Source organism: Callithrix jacchus, chromosome 13 (genome assembly GCF_049354715.1).
Source record: "Callithrix jacchus isolate 240 chromosome 13, calJac240_pri, whole genome shotgun sequence".
NCBI lineage: Eukaryota > Metazoa > Chordata > Mammalia > Primates > Cebidae > Callithrix > Callithrix jacchus.
In genome coordinates, this window is record NC_133514.1 from 24,370,712 (window position 1) to 24,386,060 (window position 15,349).

Below are 15,349 nucleotides of genomic sequence, written 5' to 3' on the forward strand. Positions count from 1 at the left end.
TTATTTAGGAACTGGGGTTGCTTTTATGATGGTTTTTGCATTTGTGGCTAATTTAAAAATAATTCTTGTCTTTAAAAGTCTGTAATGCTTTGTTTTATAGATATGGCAATCTAGATGGTGATCCAAAAGAAATCTCTCCCGTTATTGACCAGTTCATTGAGTGTGTTTGGCAGTTAATGGAACAATTTCCCTGTGCCTTTGAGTTCAATGAGAGGTTTTTGATTCACATTCAACATCACATTTATTCCTGCCAGTTTGGAAACTTCCTATGTAACAGCCAAAAGGAGAGACGAGAACTCAAGTAAGTGTTTTGGTGTTTAATTTTTATCTAAAGATTTTGATGATTGAGAACTTTAGATGGCCTTTCATAATTTTGAAAACTATTTTCTTTAGTCACATACCTGTACTGACAGATTAAAGCTATTTTCCTGACATCATTTCAGAAACTGTTTAAATGTCGCCAACTGACAAAGATACATGCAATTTCACTTTTTCCCTCAGTTTCTTCCTGATACACACAGATTGACAGACTTGATGCATGAATATTGAAAGGTAATCTTCTGGAGTCAGAAAAAGTGGGTTTTGCATTTAAAGGAAAAGGTTAGGTATCTTTGGTGGCCGTGCTACCAAAATAAAAATGGGAAATTTAATTGGGAAAGCAAATATAAAACTAAAGCCATAATTTATTCAGATTAAAACTGTCTTGATTTATCCCAGGGCAAAAGTAGATAAAATGTGTACTTTAAAATAAGTGATAGTAAAAAACTTAACGAAGTGATTTAGGCAGTATAAATAAGAGAACATTTTTAAAATTTTCATGGAATAAAATGATTTTAACTATGGTGTATACATATTATCAGATTTAACTTTGGGAATTATCAGTTCAAATAAAATAAACTCCAGTAGTTTTATACTTCCTGAGTTGAGCATAAAGAAAATCAGTTTTTCTAGTGGATACCACTTTGTTTTCTCTAAGGAAGCTCAAGTGTGATTCCTGATAAACGGAGATGATTTGAAAGCAGCAGAGTGTATCCTTTAAGGTCACCTGTTTTCCTATACAGTTTTGTGGCTTCCTGTACCTGAGTAGCCAATTTTAACTGTATCTGCTTGGGTCTGAATATAGCTTTTCCACTTACTAGCTATAGGACTTTGGGAAACTACTTATTCTCTCTATTCCTCAATTTCCTCATCTGTGAATTGGACTTACAGCAATTCAGTGAGGATTAAATGAGAGAAAATGTGAAACATTTAGAATAGTGTCTGATGGATTATAAATGTCCAATGACTATTTGGGGAAAAAACTCCCCCACAAAAGAACAGCTATTAAAAAAAAAAAAGGAATTGAACACCTTGTTAAGGCCAGTACAGATGGTGGTGAAGTTGAGATTATTACAGTATTCTCCGCTATACCATGAAGCCACCAAGATTATAGATGTACCTGCTATAGAACAGACACACAGTTTTCAGATAACAATTATTAGTTCCTCTCAGCTTTGATATAACATATATATCATGTGTAAGAACCAAAATAGGTCATTTAGAGACTTATTTTCTTTATAATAGGATTCAAGAAAGAACATACTCATTATGGGCTCACCTGTGGAAGAATCGGGCCGACTACCTGAATCCTCTGTTTAGAGCTGATCACAGCCAGACCCAGGGAACCCTTCATCTCCCTACAACACCATGCAACTTTATGTACAAGTATGTAAACTCTTGGGAACTTTGTAGCTATGGTATGAACTTGGATTCTGGTATCATTTAACATTCAGAGGTCAAAGTGCATGAACACTGATCTGTGAGATGTTTGTTGGACACAAAAGATGCCAGAGAAAGATGCTTGAATATCTGATTTGTTATTTTTGCCAGTGTCTCCTTTACCTCTTTATTCCTCCTAAAAGTGGAATTCTCTTTAGGAGCTGATGTTTTATAATAATGATATCATAAAAAGGTAAGTTCCAATTTATTTTTTAAAAGCCAATGAAAGAGAATAATGCAAATGCCTTCAGTCAAATGTGGAATCACAAGTTTCAACAGTGGTCATGACATATTAAGGTTAGCACAGAAGTAATTGTGGTTTTTCCCATTAGTTTAAACAACAAAAAGGCAAAAACTGAAATTACTTTTACATCAACATAATAGCTTGCCTTTTGTCTCCACTGAATCAAGTCCTGGAGGAAGTACTTCCCTTGTGGAAATTATGTTAAGATTGTATATATCAGGATGGAAAGAGCAGGGTAGCATCCTATAGGTTCTACTATATGTGTGCTAGATATGTATGTCAAAAACTCAGTGGTCAAAAAAAAGGTAGACTATGCAGAATAGACAGAAATCCCATCTCTTTTTTCCTACTCACTCCCAACACACACTTGATGGCTTTTCTTCCTCTATAGAGTTCATTTCTCAAGGATGTTTTCTTTATTATTTCAATCTAATTATTTTCTCAGAATTTATAGCAGAATATTAATTCGATCATAATAAAGGAAAGAGCCTCCATAGTGTGTGTAAAAGAAGTTTTAAGGGCTGTTGAGGTATGACCAATTGGATTGAAGCTAATTTGTTATTAATAGCTAGTCAATAAATATTTTACTGAGGATCAAACACTGTTCTGGGCACTGGATAAAACAAGGACACCAAGTCCTTGCCCTCAAAGTACTTTACTTTTCTACATAAATAAAATAGTGGGTCTAAGGATAACCCTATGATAATACCATTTTTCTCATTTGCACTACAGCATCCTTTTGTGTGTAGGATAAAAAGGGATTTATTGGTTGGGTGCAGTAGCCCACGCCTGTAATCTCAGCACTTTGGGAGGCTAGGCGGGTGGATCACCTGAGGTCAGGAGTTCAAGACCAGCCTGACCAATATGGTAAAACCCCGTCTCTACTAAAAAAATTACAAAATTAGCCAGGCACGGTGGCATGCCTGTAATCTGAGCTACTCCAGAGGCTGAGGCAGGAGAATTGCTTGAACCTGGGATGTAGAGGTTGCAGTGAGCTGAGATTGCACTCCAGCCTGGGCAACAAGAGCAAAACTTTGTCTTTAAAAAAATTTATTGCAAATGCAAATGTCAACTTTAAGATTCCCTTTGTAACTGAAAGATTCTAAATATACAATGACTAATTTTCAAAGTTCAAAACTAAGCCATTTTCTTAAAAGAAAATGGTTACATGTGCTATTTCAATTTTAGAAAAGTATATTCTGTGTTTTCTAATTCATATATACAAGTAGACTTTTTATAACTTATTCTCCACAAAAGGCATTTATTGAACTAAGGAAAAAAAACATCAACACAAAATTATTACCTTAGGTAGTGGCTTTCTTGAGGCTGAAATTTGCATCTGGTTATTAATAAGACTGTGGTATCACAGATACCTTAGAAGACTTGAGGGTGTGAATTTTCATATTGTGATAAGGTGGTATCATGACACTCTGCTGTCCTTTCCAGGTTTTGGAGTGGAATGTATAACCGCTTTGAAAAGGGGATGCAGCCCCGACAATCAGTTACAGATTACCTGATGGCAGTGAAGGAGGAAACTCAGCAGCTAGAGGAAGAACTAGAGGCCTTGGAAGAGGTAAGACATACTTGCTTTGTTAATCTGTTGTCTGTGCTTATTTCTTAAAGAGCATTGCTTCATAAAAGCCTCTTAAGATTCAGTGCAACACAACCATTTCGCATTTTTAGCCAGTAGAGAACCTGAAACACAAGCCCATCCAGGTGAGTACTCAGATAACTGAAGCCTAAACCTAGGTATTTAATGCTTTTGGAAATCAGGCTTGTGGTTCAGTTCTACAATTTGCTAAACTAGTTGGCTGTTCCTTATTTTAGGTCAGTTTTTTTGGTTACTGTTATTTGAGAGTACCAAAATTAATTCTTTCTGGAAATGTGTGAAAAAGAATAAAATTAAATATATGTAATTGTAAAAAACTTTCTCCACTTAAAAAAATTATGTAACTATCATTGATCTATAATAGGTGAGATTGATTATGAAGTCTATCTTTTGGCTTCTATAACTACTTCCCTGTACTTGGATAGGGAGGTTATAATAAAATGTTTTTCCTAATTGGATAATTTTGTTTCCACTGGTACCACTGTAGTTTATGAAATCTTAGGATTCTATTAGTCTATTCCAGCAGTCTTTTTCTTGAAATAATAAGTTTAAAAATTACTTAGAATATCTAAAAGTACCCTAATTTTAAAACTGACTCTTTCTTATTACAAAGTTAGAATTCCTTAGGCTAGCATTTGAGATTTTCTCTTTTCAACTTTATTTTTCATGCAAACATTTAACTGTTTCTGCTGCTTACACACAATTTAGACCTTCCTACCTTTGTGTTTTTCCTCTCACTGTCCCTCCTGCCAGGAATACTTACTAGCCATCACCAGAATGTTCACATTTAAATCTTTTACAGTCCTATTAAAATGTTCCTTGCTCCCTGAAATTTACTATGCTCTCTTCCTTCTAACCTTACCACTCCATTCCTCTTCAAGAACTTTTGCCATTTTAAGATTCCTACATTGCATGAACCTGCCTCTCTCTGCTCCACTACTCCACGTTCCTTAGGGCTGGGTCTGTATTTCTTCTTTTCCTCACACTGCCCAGCACAGTGCTTTTGCACATAACCTAAATCAATGCTTTTTGAATGAATACATAATACTTGATCTTAAAACACCTCCTCTGCTAACATCAAAACATGCAATCTGGTGAAATGCATTCTGAACACCCCAAGTGTCTATGACATGATGAATGGAGAAACAAAATGTGGTATATCCATGTAATGGAATACTGTTTAGCCAGAAAAAGGAATGAATTACTGATACATGCTATACCATCAATGAAGTTTGAGAATATAAGCTAAGTGAAAGAAGCCAGACACAAAAAGCCACATATTGTATTATTCCATATATATAAAACATCTGGATTAGGCAAATTCATAGAGATAGAAAGTCGATTAGTAGTAGCCAGGGGCTGTGGGGAGATAGAAATGGGGAATGACTGTTAATAATGAGTATGGGGTTTTCTTTTGGTGGTGGGGGGGCGGGGGGGTTGATGACAGTATTTTAGAATTAGTAGTGATTGTTGCACAACCTTGTGAATATAACTAAAAACACTGAATTGTATACTTTAAGAGGGTGAACTTCATGGTAAGAGAATTGTATCTCAATTTAAAAGTTAGATGATAAACACTTCATTCCTGATTTTTAAAAAATATTTTTTGAGTTCATGGGATGAGAATCATCATATGAAACCATGTAGGTACAGAAAGGAGGGAAACTAGTGATCACAGGGTGCTTCACCTGTGCTATATTGTTTATAATTATAGAAAACCTATGTTAAGGCAGGTAGTATCATCCTTACATTAGAGATAAAGAAAGCAGGCCCAATGTCATAAAGTCCAGGTTTGAGCTCAAATCGATATGAGTCCCATGTTCTTAACATTATACCCACCTGGGAGGTAACAAATGCTGAAAGCATGCACATAGAGGAAAAGATAAATTATTTATGATATTTCTGCTGAAATTGTTATTTCTTTCTTAGAGGCTGGAAAAAATTCAAAAGGTCCAGTTAAATTGCACTAAGGTGAAGTGTAAGCAAAGTGAACCCAGCAAGCACTCAGGGTTTTCTACCTCAGACAACAGCATAGCCAACACTCCCCAGGATTACAGTGGGAATTTGAAATCATTTCCATCCCGGAGCCCTTCGCAAGGTGATGAAGATTCTGCTCTGATTCTAACCCAAGACAATTTGAAAAGCTCAGATCCAGATCTGTCAGCCAACAGTGACCAGGAGTCTGGGGTGGAGGATCTGAGCTGTCGGTCTCCAAGTGGTGGTGAGCATGCACCGAGTGAAGATAGTGGCAAGGACCGGGACTCTGATGAAGCTGTGTTTCTCACTGCCTGAAGTTTCCCTTTGGAGTTCCAAAGTAAAGGACACACAAGCAACACTTACAAAAATAAGGGAACACAGGCAGTTTATCATAAAAACAAGAAATGGTACATGTCATTGAGAACTATTATTTTAATGCAGCTATGAAAAGGGAAACAAGTGCCCAGCTCTTGATTTCTTAGATACTGAAGAGGACATAGTCCTTTCGTTTATCAAATATAAGGAAAATTATTCACCATTTTGAAGCTCATCCTAGACTATGAAAATTATATTCACTACAGAGCAATTACTTCTGTTATTACCTAAAGTTATCAATATATATCTTCCTTGTCATAGCATGCATCTCTTAAAAAGCCTCAACTGCTTTCCCTCACATCTGTGATCATTATGAATCTTTTAGTTGCCTTCCAGATGTATATTTTGTGTTTTCGAAAGCATCTGACATTATCTTCCTTTCTGACCGTCTTATCCATATTTCTAAAAACAGGCACATTGTTGAGATGCATCCTTTTTGGTTAATAGATATACTCCTAAGGAGCTTTTAATTGCTTAAGGTTATCATCAGGAATAATCATCACTTTAACTTTTCCTTAGATAATATATTTTGAATTGTTAGAATAATTTTGTTGCCTTTCTCTGAGATCTATAGTCTGTTTCTCCTCATCATTTAAAAATGCTAAAATTTATATCACTTTTTCTTTAACAATGATTTAATACCTAACAAGGTAGAAGCAACATTCATTCTCCTGGTCTTATATATGAATTTAAGTATTAGTTTTCTTGTAATAACAACCAACCTTTTACTACTATTCTAGAGACGACAGTGAGCCAACCACCAGTCTGATCTCAAAGTATAACATTATAAAGTTAGTAGGGTAAAACATCTGTGAGGGAAAATCCAGTTAAGAACCAGAGAATTTGGTTGTCAAGTCTGTTTAATGAAGGGAATAGGTTTTGTAATCTATCATTTTAGAAATTATATAACTGGCTAATATGGTTTACTTAACATTAGTAACATCTCATGACCACTGACTGCTGAAAGTTCGAGTTTTTGTTTTGTTAAAAGGCGCATTTGAGGGAGAGTCACTCCCGTCTTAGGAGTAAAAGACTTCACTAGGTGACCTAAATGAAACTTAATGGAGAAAAGTTGCCATGTTTGGACAGAGATAAATGATACTCACACTGTATGGTTTTAATATATTAGTACATTCTAGAATGTAAAAGGATTAATTTAAACTTTACAGTTTACATCAGTATTTTGAATATGTAATTTTTTTATGGCATAAATGTATTACATTTTGCTGAAATTAGAACAAAGTCAAGAGAAAGGGCAAGAAAGCAACACTGCTGATCTCTCTAATATGAAAGATTGGAGGGAGTGTGGCAATATATATAAATGAAAAAATGTAACTGTGTTAATCATATTTAAAAATAGAATATATTAGAGAACCGTGATATAAAAGTACTGTTAATGTAAAAAACAAAGCAAGTGTAATTCTTTTACAATATAAAATTTGAACATTCTCTGCTCAGCAGTTCCCAAATTAAGTACAAGGAATGTTTATTCATTTTCTGCAATATGCTGTATGTAATAGGGAATACCTTGCTAAAATGATAAATACTTAGGATATAGTGGTGATGGCTTTCACCTTTTTATAACAGAACTCACTTCACACCATTCTTGTAGCTGCCCACTCTTAGAAACTTTGTTGCCTAATATTGGGGATGCAGCTTTAATTTCTTCCATTTGGCAGTGTATGTCTATAAAAACAATAAAATTTTTTAAAAAATGACAAAGTATGCCAAAAAGCACTATGCATTTATTCAAAAAGCAAATAGTATAAATATTTGATGTTTTAAAATGTAGTTTTTTAATGTGACATCTTCCACATCGGAGTCAAACTTTTTTTAGTCCCCTCAAGACATAATTTATGTAACATGTTCATCTACTTATTAGAAGTTAACCTAGCACTGAGACTTATATAAAAGGTTACATTTATTGCTTATTAAAACTTTACTTTCACAGATTCTTGAAAGAGCATGGCTAATCTAACAAGACTAAAATATCTAATACTGCATTTTCATTTAAAATCAAACATTCATCAGGAAGTGTTTTATTGAGAACAGTACTTTAAAGCATAGGGAATAAACCAGTATATAATTGATTTGAGGCATATTACTTCCCAATTAGTAATACTCAGAGCTCAGGTGATTTATTCTTTAAGTTTGATATGAAGTAGGTAAGAATTTTAACCATGACCCAGCAAATCAGTAACTGAACTGTTTATAGAATAATGGAAGGTAAAGATCTGAGAGGGAAAGCCTAGAATAAATATTTATTCTTTAAGAGCACATGATTACTTTCTCCTAAAAATGAATCTGAACCATCCTTCAATTTGGGCATATATAAATCTGTGTCAAGCACCCTCTATTCTGATATAAATTTCCTAGTCTATGCCTAGAAATTTCTTTCAACTTTGAAGTGGATGTCTTTAGTTTATATCTCACTGATTTAGAATTTTCTTCTATTTTGAGATATTAACCTTTAAATCTCTACTTATGACAAACTCCTAACTGATTAATAACTCCTAAGTATTCCTCTATAAGTCTGATTTCCATCTTGTCTTATAAAGTAAAACTAGAATACCAACTCTGACATGCATTTCATTTTTCCACTGACACTGCTTCTCCAATATGGCCAATTTTTATGAAGAAAATATAGAGCCATAAAATTAGAAAAAATGGTCACTTAATTTCTGTTGCAAAAACAGAACCCACATTCATACGGGTATATTCAAATGTAGATTCTTTTCATTCTGGGTGACATATATAACCTTTATCTGAACTGTGTATTAAATGTAGATAATTGTTAATTTAATGACTGGGTTGTAAGGTTATCTAACAAATGAATTTTGAAGGAGAACCTAACCCGAGTTAATCGGTATACAATGAAACTGGGATAGTTCAAGTTTAAAGAATAAAAAACACTGAGGTGAACTACTCATGTGATTATGTAGAAGAGATTTACTCTGTAAGAAAATGTTTTGACTTTGTTTTTCTGGTGGAAAGGAAAGTAGATAAGCACCTAAACAAGGTTTATCTTTGTATGGTATTTCCACAATGCCTTATTCTTAGTAGGTGCCGAATAAAATAGGTATATCTAATGACTTAATCAAATGAAGGGCTGTGGTATGCTCCTCTCGGAATGCACCTGGTTCCTATAACGTGATTGTTTGCAAAATATTGAGATTATTCTATCTTCTATTGCAGTAATTGCTGGGAAAATTAAGCTCTAGTTGTCAGTACACTAAGGAAAAGATTTTGAATATCCAAGACTATCATAAATTTGAAACACTCTTAGCTCAGTTATCCATAAATCAGGAGTAGTAATTATTCCCTCCTCATCTGGTTGTTTTGAAGATTTAACAGCATGCCCTTAGCACAGTGCTAGGGAGACAATCCAGGTTATGTTCTGTATCCAACATTGTATCTTTATAGTCCATGTGACTACTTACCCTCCACAGATTATTAAGCATGTTTCAGTTCTAACAAAATAATTTTGTTTCTCCTATAACTTTGTTGCCAAAAACATGGATAGGAAGAACAGAAAAATTTTAAAAAGATAATCTATATTGTATGCTGGTGTTGGAAGGACAATCATACTGGGATGAAATTGAAACGAAATTATGCATTAGTTTGTTTTTTAATTTAGATGGTACCTTTCCAAGCCTGCATGCCTTTTTCCTTCATAAGCTTTTAGGGGTACTCAAGAAATGTGTTAATTTTGTGACATGGTATAGAAGCAAATTACTGAAAATAGTACAAGAGAACCTTAAATTCATTAAAATTAGGATTACCTAAAAATTCAATTTTACTTATTACTATAGCTTTTCTCTTAGGAAAAGTAACTCACAGTAAAGGTCAGAAAAGTTCACTGACTTTTTTTGTGTATAGATTAACTGTATATTAACATAAAGACTGTTTTAAACATTAGGAATTTAGAAAACCTATCCAAACAGAAACCTGCTAAATACTTATTTTTTAAAAATTAGCATGCGAGTTTGTGTTGGACTGCTTTAAATGAAAGGCAATTTTTTTTCTATTAGGTAAAATATTTACTTGTATTGCTTCTTAAAATGCATCTTTAGTTTTAAAAATGAAACAATATATAAGAATAGCTGGTTTATTCTTTTGATTTATTGTAGGTATTAAAAGTTACTTTTTTGAGATGGCACATAGGCAGGTTTGGTGTTTCCTAATACTATGAATATTTTAAAAACAAATTGCTTTTGAAAGTTTTATCCAGAAAGAAAGAAAAAAGAGTTTTCTCATAGTTGAAAATAGTTTTTCAAAAAAGATTAAGAGAAAAAAAATCTAAATATCATTCTTGATAAAGAAATGCAGCTTCAAGTTAAAAATACAAATTTAAATGAAGTTTTATAAAATATTAAAAACTAGCTAAAATTACATGCATAGGCATTTAATCAATAGAAGAGGAACAGAAGTGGAACTTAAATATGATGGGATTTATCAACAATAAATAAACATTTCAGTGCAAATAGTGCAGAAAAATTTCTCAAAGTAAAGATCATAGCAAGGATTCTAATCTGTACAAAATCAGTCTCAGTTCTGTATACAATCTATACAGGATATCTGTGAATTTAGCCACTGATGAAGTACCAGTTTGCAAACCATAAATACAAAACAGCATTTAATTTTGTGTCCCATTCCTCTCTCGGCAGTTCATGTTTCCAGAAAATCTAGAAAGAAAACAATTTTAAAAAAACCCTAAGATTTAAGATAACACATTTGTATCCTTTTACATTATCTTCCAATTAAGATTTGCCTGTAGGGGCTCCCAGGCAAGATGGTTAAAGAGAAACAGTTCTGGTCTGCAGAACGAGATCAACATAGAAGGCGGGTGATTTCTGCATTTCTAACTGAGGTACCTGGTTCACCTCACTGGTACTGGTTAGACAGTGGGTACAGTCCACAGAGGGCGAGCAGAAGCAAGGTGGGGTGTCACCTCACCCAAGAGGCACAAGGGGTTGGGGAACTCCCTCCTCTAGCCAAGGGAAGCCATAAAGGACCCTGCTGTGAGGGACAGAACTATCCAGCCCAGAAACTATGCTTTTCCCATGGTATTTACAACCCACAGACCAGGAGATTCCTTTGGGTGCCTATTCCACCAGGGCCCTGGGTTTCAAGCACAAAACTGGGCAGCTGTTCAGCCAGACCATGAGCTAGCTGCAGTTTTTTTTTCCATACCCCATTGGTGCCTGGAACGCCAGTGAGACAGAACCCTTCACTCCCCTGGAAAGGGGGTTGATGTCAGGGAGCCAAGTGTTCTAGCTCAGCAAATCCCACCCCCACGGAACCCACTCAGCTAAGATCCACTGGCTGGAAATTCTCGCTGCCAGCACAGCAGTCTGAAGTTGACCTGGGCCACTCAAGCTTGGTGCAGGGAGGTATATACACCATTACTGAGGCTTCAGTAGGCAGTTTTCCCCTCAAAGTGTAAACAAAGCCGCCAGGAAGTTCCAACTGGGTGGAACCCATCCCAGTGCCACAAAGCCACTATAGCCAGACTGCCTCTCTAGATTCTTCCTCTCTGGGCAGGGCATCTCTCAAAGAAAGGCAGCAGCCCCAGTCAGGGTCTTATAGATGAAACTCCTATCTCCCTGGGACAGAGAACCTGGGGGAAGGGGTGACTGTAGACACAGTTTCTGCAGACTTAAATGTTCCTGCCTGCCAGCTCTGAAAAGAGCACACCATACAATCTTTGATAAACCTGACAAAAACAAGCAATGGGGAAAGGATTCCCTGTTTAATAAATGGTGTTGGGAAAACTGGCTAGCCATGTGCAGAAAGCAGAAACTGGCCCCCTTCCTGACACCTTACACTAAAATTAACTCTAGATGGATTAAAGACTTAAACATAAGACCTGGCACCATAAAAACCCTGGAAGAAAATCTAGGCAAAACTATTCAGGACATAGGAGTGGGCAAGGACTTGATAACCAAAACACCAAAAGCATTGGCAACAAAAGCCAAAATAGACAAGTGGGACCTAATGAAACTCCACAGCTTCTGCACGGCAAAAGAAACAAGTAACTAGAGTGAATCGGCAACCAACAGAATGGGAAAAAATCTTTGCAATTTACCCATCTGACAAAGCGCTGATATCTAAAATTTACAAAGAACTCAAACAGATTTACAGGGGAAAAAAAACAAGCCCATTCAAAAATGGGCAAAGGATATGAACAGACACTTTACAAAAGAAGACATACATGAGGCCAACAAACATATGAAAAAATGCTCATCATCACTGGTCATTAGAGAGACGCAAATCAAAACCACATTGAGATACCATCTCACACCAGTTAGAATGGCGATCATTAAAAAATCTGGAGACAACAGATGCTGGAGAGGATGTGGAGAAATAGGAACACTTTTACACTGTTGGTGGGAGTGTAATTAGTTCAACCATTGTGGAAGAAAGTGTGGCGATTCCTCAAGGCCTTAGAAATAGAAATTCCATTTGACCCAGCAATCCCATTACTGGGTGTATATCCAAAGGACTATAAATCGTTCTACTATAAGGACACATGCACACGAATATTCATTGCAGCACTGTTTACAATAGCAAAGAGCTGGAACCAACCCAAATGCCCACTAATGATAGACTGGACAGCGAAAATGTGGCACATATACACCATGGAATATTATGTAGCAATCAAAAAAGATGAGTTCATGTTCTTTGTAGGGACATGGATGAATCTGGAGAACATTCTCAGCAAACTGACACACGAACAGAAAATGAAATACTGCATATTCTCACTCATAGGTGGGTGATGAAAAATGAGAACACATGGACACAGGGAAGTGAGTACTACACACTGGGGTCTTTTGGGGGGAATAGGGGAGGGACAGTGGGGCGGGGAGCTGGGGAGGGATAGCCTGGGGAGAAATGCCAAATGCGGGTGAAGGGGAGGAAGGCAGCAAAACACACTGCCATGTGTGTACCTATGCAACTATCTTGCGTGTTCTGCACATGTACCCCAAAACCTAAAATGCAATTTAAAAAAAAGAGCACAGTGCTTGAGCTCTGCTAAGGGACAGACTGCCTCCTCAAGTAGGTCCCTGACCCCCGTGTCTCCTGACAGGGAGACACCTCCCAGCAGGGGTTGACATACACCTTATAAAGGAGAGCTCCAGCTGGCATCTGGCAGGTTCCCCTCTGGGACCAGCTTCTAGAAGAAGGAGCAGGCAGCAATCTTGCTGTTCTGCAGCCTCCACTGGTGCTACCCAGGCAAACAGAGTCTGGAGGGGAAACACCAGCAGACCTGCAGAAGAGTTTTCCTTCCTGTTAGAAGGAAAACGAACAGAAAGCAATAGTATCAACATTAACAAAAAGGATGACCAGGCAAAAACTCCATCTGAAGGTCACCAACAGCAAAGACCAAAGGTAGATAAATCCATGAAGATGAGGAAAAACCAGCACAAAAAAAGCTGAAAATGCCAAAAACCAGAATGCCTCTTCTCCTCCCAAGGATCACAACTCCTTGCCAGCAAAGGAACCAAACTGGATGGAGAATTAGTTTGATGAATTGACATAAGTAGGCTTCAGAAGGTGGGTAATAACAAATTTCTCCAAGTTGAAGGAGCATGTTCTGAAAGCAAGGAAGCTAAGAACCTTGATAAAAGGTTAGAGGAATTGCTAACTAGAATAACCAGTTTAGAAAAGAACATAAATGACCTGATGGAGCTGAAAAACACAGCATGAAAACTTCATGAAGCATACAAAACTATCAATAGCCAAACTGATCAAGCGGAAGAAAGGATATCAGAGATTGAAGATCAACTTTATGAAATAAAGTGTGAATACAGGATTAGAGAAAAAAGAATGAACAAACAAAGCCTCCAAGAAATATGGGACTATGTGAAAAGGCCAAACCTATGTTTGATTGGTGTACCTCAGAGTGATATGGGACTATGTGAAAAGACCAAACCTACGTTTGATTGGTGTACCTCAGAGTGATGGGGAGAATGGAAACAAGTTGGAATACACACTTCAGGATGTTATCCAGGAGAAGTTCCCCAACCTAGCAAGACAGGCCAACATTCAAATTCAGAAAATACAGAGAATACAACAAAGATACTCCTCAAGAAGAGTAACCTCAAGACACAAAATCGTCAGATTCACCAAGGTTGAAATGAAGGAAAAAATGTTAGGGGCAGCCAGAGAGAATGGTCAGGTTACCCACAAAGGGAAGCCCATCAGACTAACAGTGTTATCTCTCTGCAGAAATCCTACAAGCTGGAAGAGAGTGGAGCCAATAATCAACATTCTTAAAGAAAAGAATTTTCAACCCAGAATTTCATATCCAGCCAAACTGATCTTTATAAGTGAAGGAGAAATCAACCTTTATATAGACAAGCAAATGCTGAGGGATTTTGTCCCACCAGGCCTGCCTTACAAGAATTCCTGAAGGAAGCACTAAATATGGAAAGGAACAACTGGTACCAGCCACTGCAAAAACAATCCAAAATGTAAAGATCATCAACACTATGAAGAAACTACATCAACTAACGGGCAAAATAACCAGCTAGCATCATAATGACAGCATCAAAGTCACACATAACAATACTAACCTTAAACGTAATAGGCAAAATGCCCCAATTAAAAGACACAGACTGGCAAATTGGATAAAAAGTCAAGACCCATCGATGTACTGTATTCAGGAGACCCATTTCACATGCAAAATCACACAAAGGCTCAAAATAAAGGGACACAGGAAGATTTACCAAACAAATGCAGAGCAAAAATAGCAGCAGTTGCACTCCTAGTCTCTAATAAAACAGACTTTAAACCAACAAAGATCAAAAAAGACAAGGGCATTACATAATTGTAAAGGGATCAATGCAATAGGAAGAGCTAACTATCCTAAATATATATGCACCAAATATAGGAGCACCCAGATTCAAAAACCAAGTTCTTAGAGACCTCAAAGAGACTTAGACTCTTGCACAATGATTGTGGGAGATTTTAACAAACCACTGTCAATATTAGACAGATCAATGAGACAGAAAATTAACAAGGATATTGAAAAAATGAACTCAGCTCTCTACCAAGCAGACCTTAAAAGACAGCTACAAAACTATCCACACCAAATCAACATACATTCTTCTCAGTACACATAGCATTTATTCTAAAATCAACCACATAATTGGAAGTAAAACCTCAGCAAATGCAAAATAACAGAAATCATAACAAAAAGTCTCTCAGACCATAGTGCAATCAAATTAAAATTCGGGATTAAGAAACTCACTCAAAACCACACAACTACATGGAAACTGAACAACCTGCTCCTGAATGACTACTGGGTAAATAACAAAATTAAGGTAGAAATAAGTTATTTGAAACCAATGAGAACAAAGACACAATGTACTAGAATATCT

At 36.3% G+C, this 15,349-nt stretch overlaps 2 protein-coding genes across 10 annotated transcripts in view; one reads left to right on the plus strand and one right to left on the minus strand.

Moving 5' to 3' along the window:
• MTMR7 (myotubularin related protein 7) overlaps window positions 1-7,685 on the plus strand; it is a 102,490-nt gene extending 94,805 nt beyond the window's left edge. For all 3 annotated transcript variants that reach the window (XM_035270196.3, XM_002756900.6, XM_035270197.3), the window contains 4 exons: window positions 101-301; window positions 1,564-1,704; window positions 3,449-3,575; window positions 5,541-7,685. In XM_035270196.3, coding sequence (XP_035126087.2) covers window positions 101-301; window positions 1,564-1,704; window positions 3,449-3,575; window positions 5,541-5,903 — 832 coding nt within the window. In that variant the 3' untranslated portion in view covers window positions 5,904-7,685. The remainder of the gene's footprint in view (window positions 1-100; window positions 302-1,563; window positions 1,705-3,448; window positions 3,576-5,540) is intronic.
• VPS37A (VPS37A subunit of ESCRT-I) overlaps window positions 1-15,349 on the minus strand; it is an 83,146-nt gene that overhangs the window by 23,699 nt on the left and 44,098 nt on the right. For 3 of the 7 annotated variants that reach the window (XR_013525558.1, XM_008979232.4, XM_017963737.4), the window contains one exon: window positions 7,689-10,648. The exons of the other annotated variants lie outside the window; for them this stretch is intronic. The gene's annotated coding sequence lies outside the window, so the exon portion shown is untranslated. Of the gene's footprint in view, window positions 1-7,688; window positions 10,649-15,349 lie in introns of those variants that run through there. 7 annotated transcript variants of the gene reach the window in all.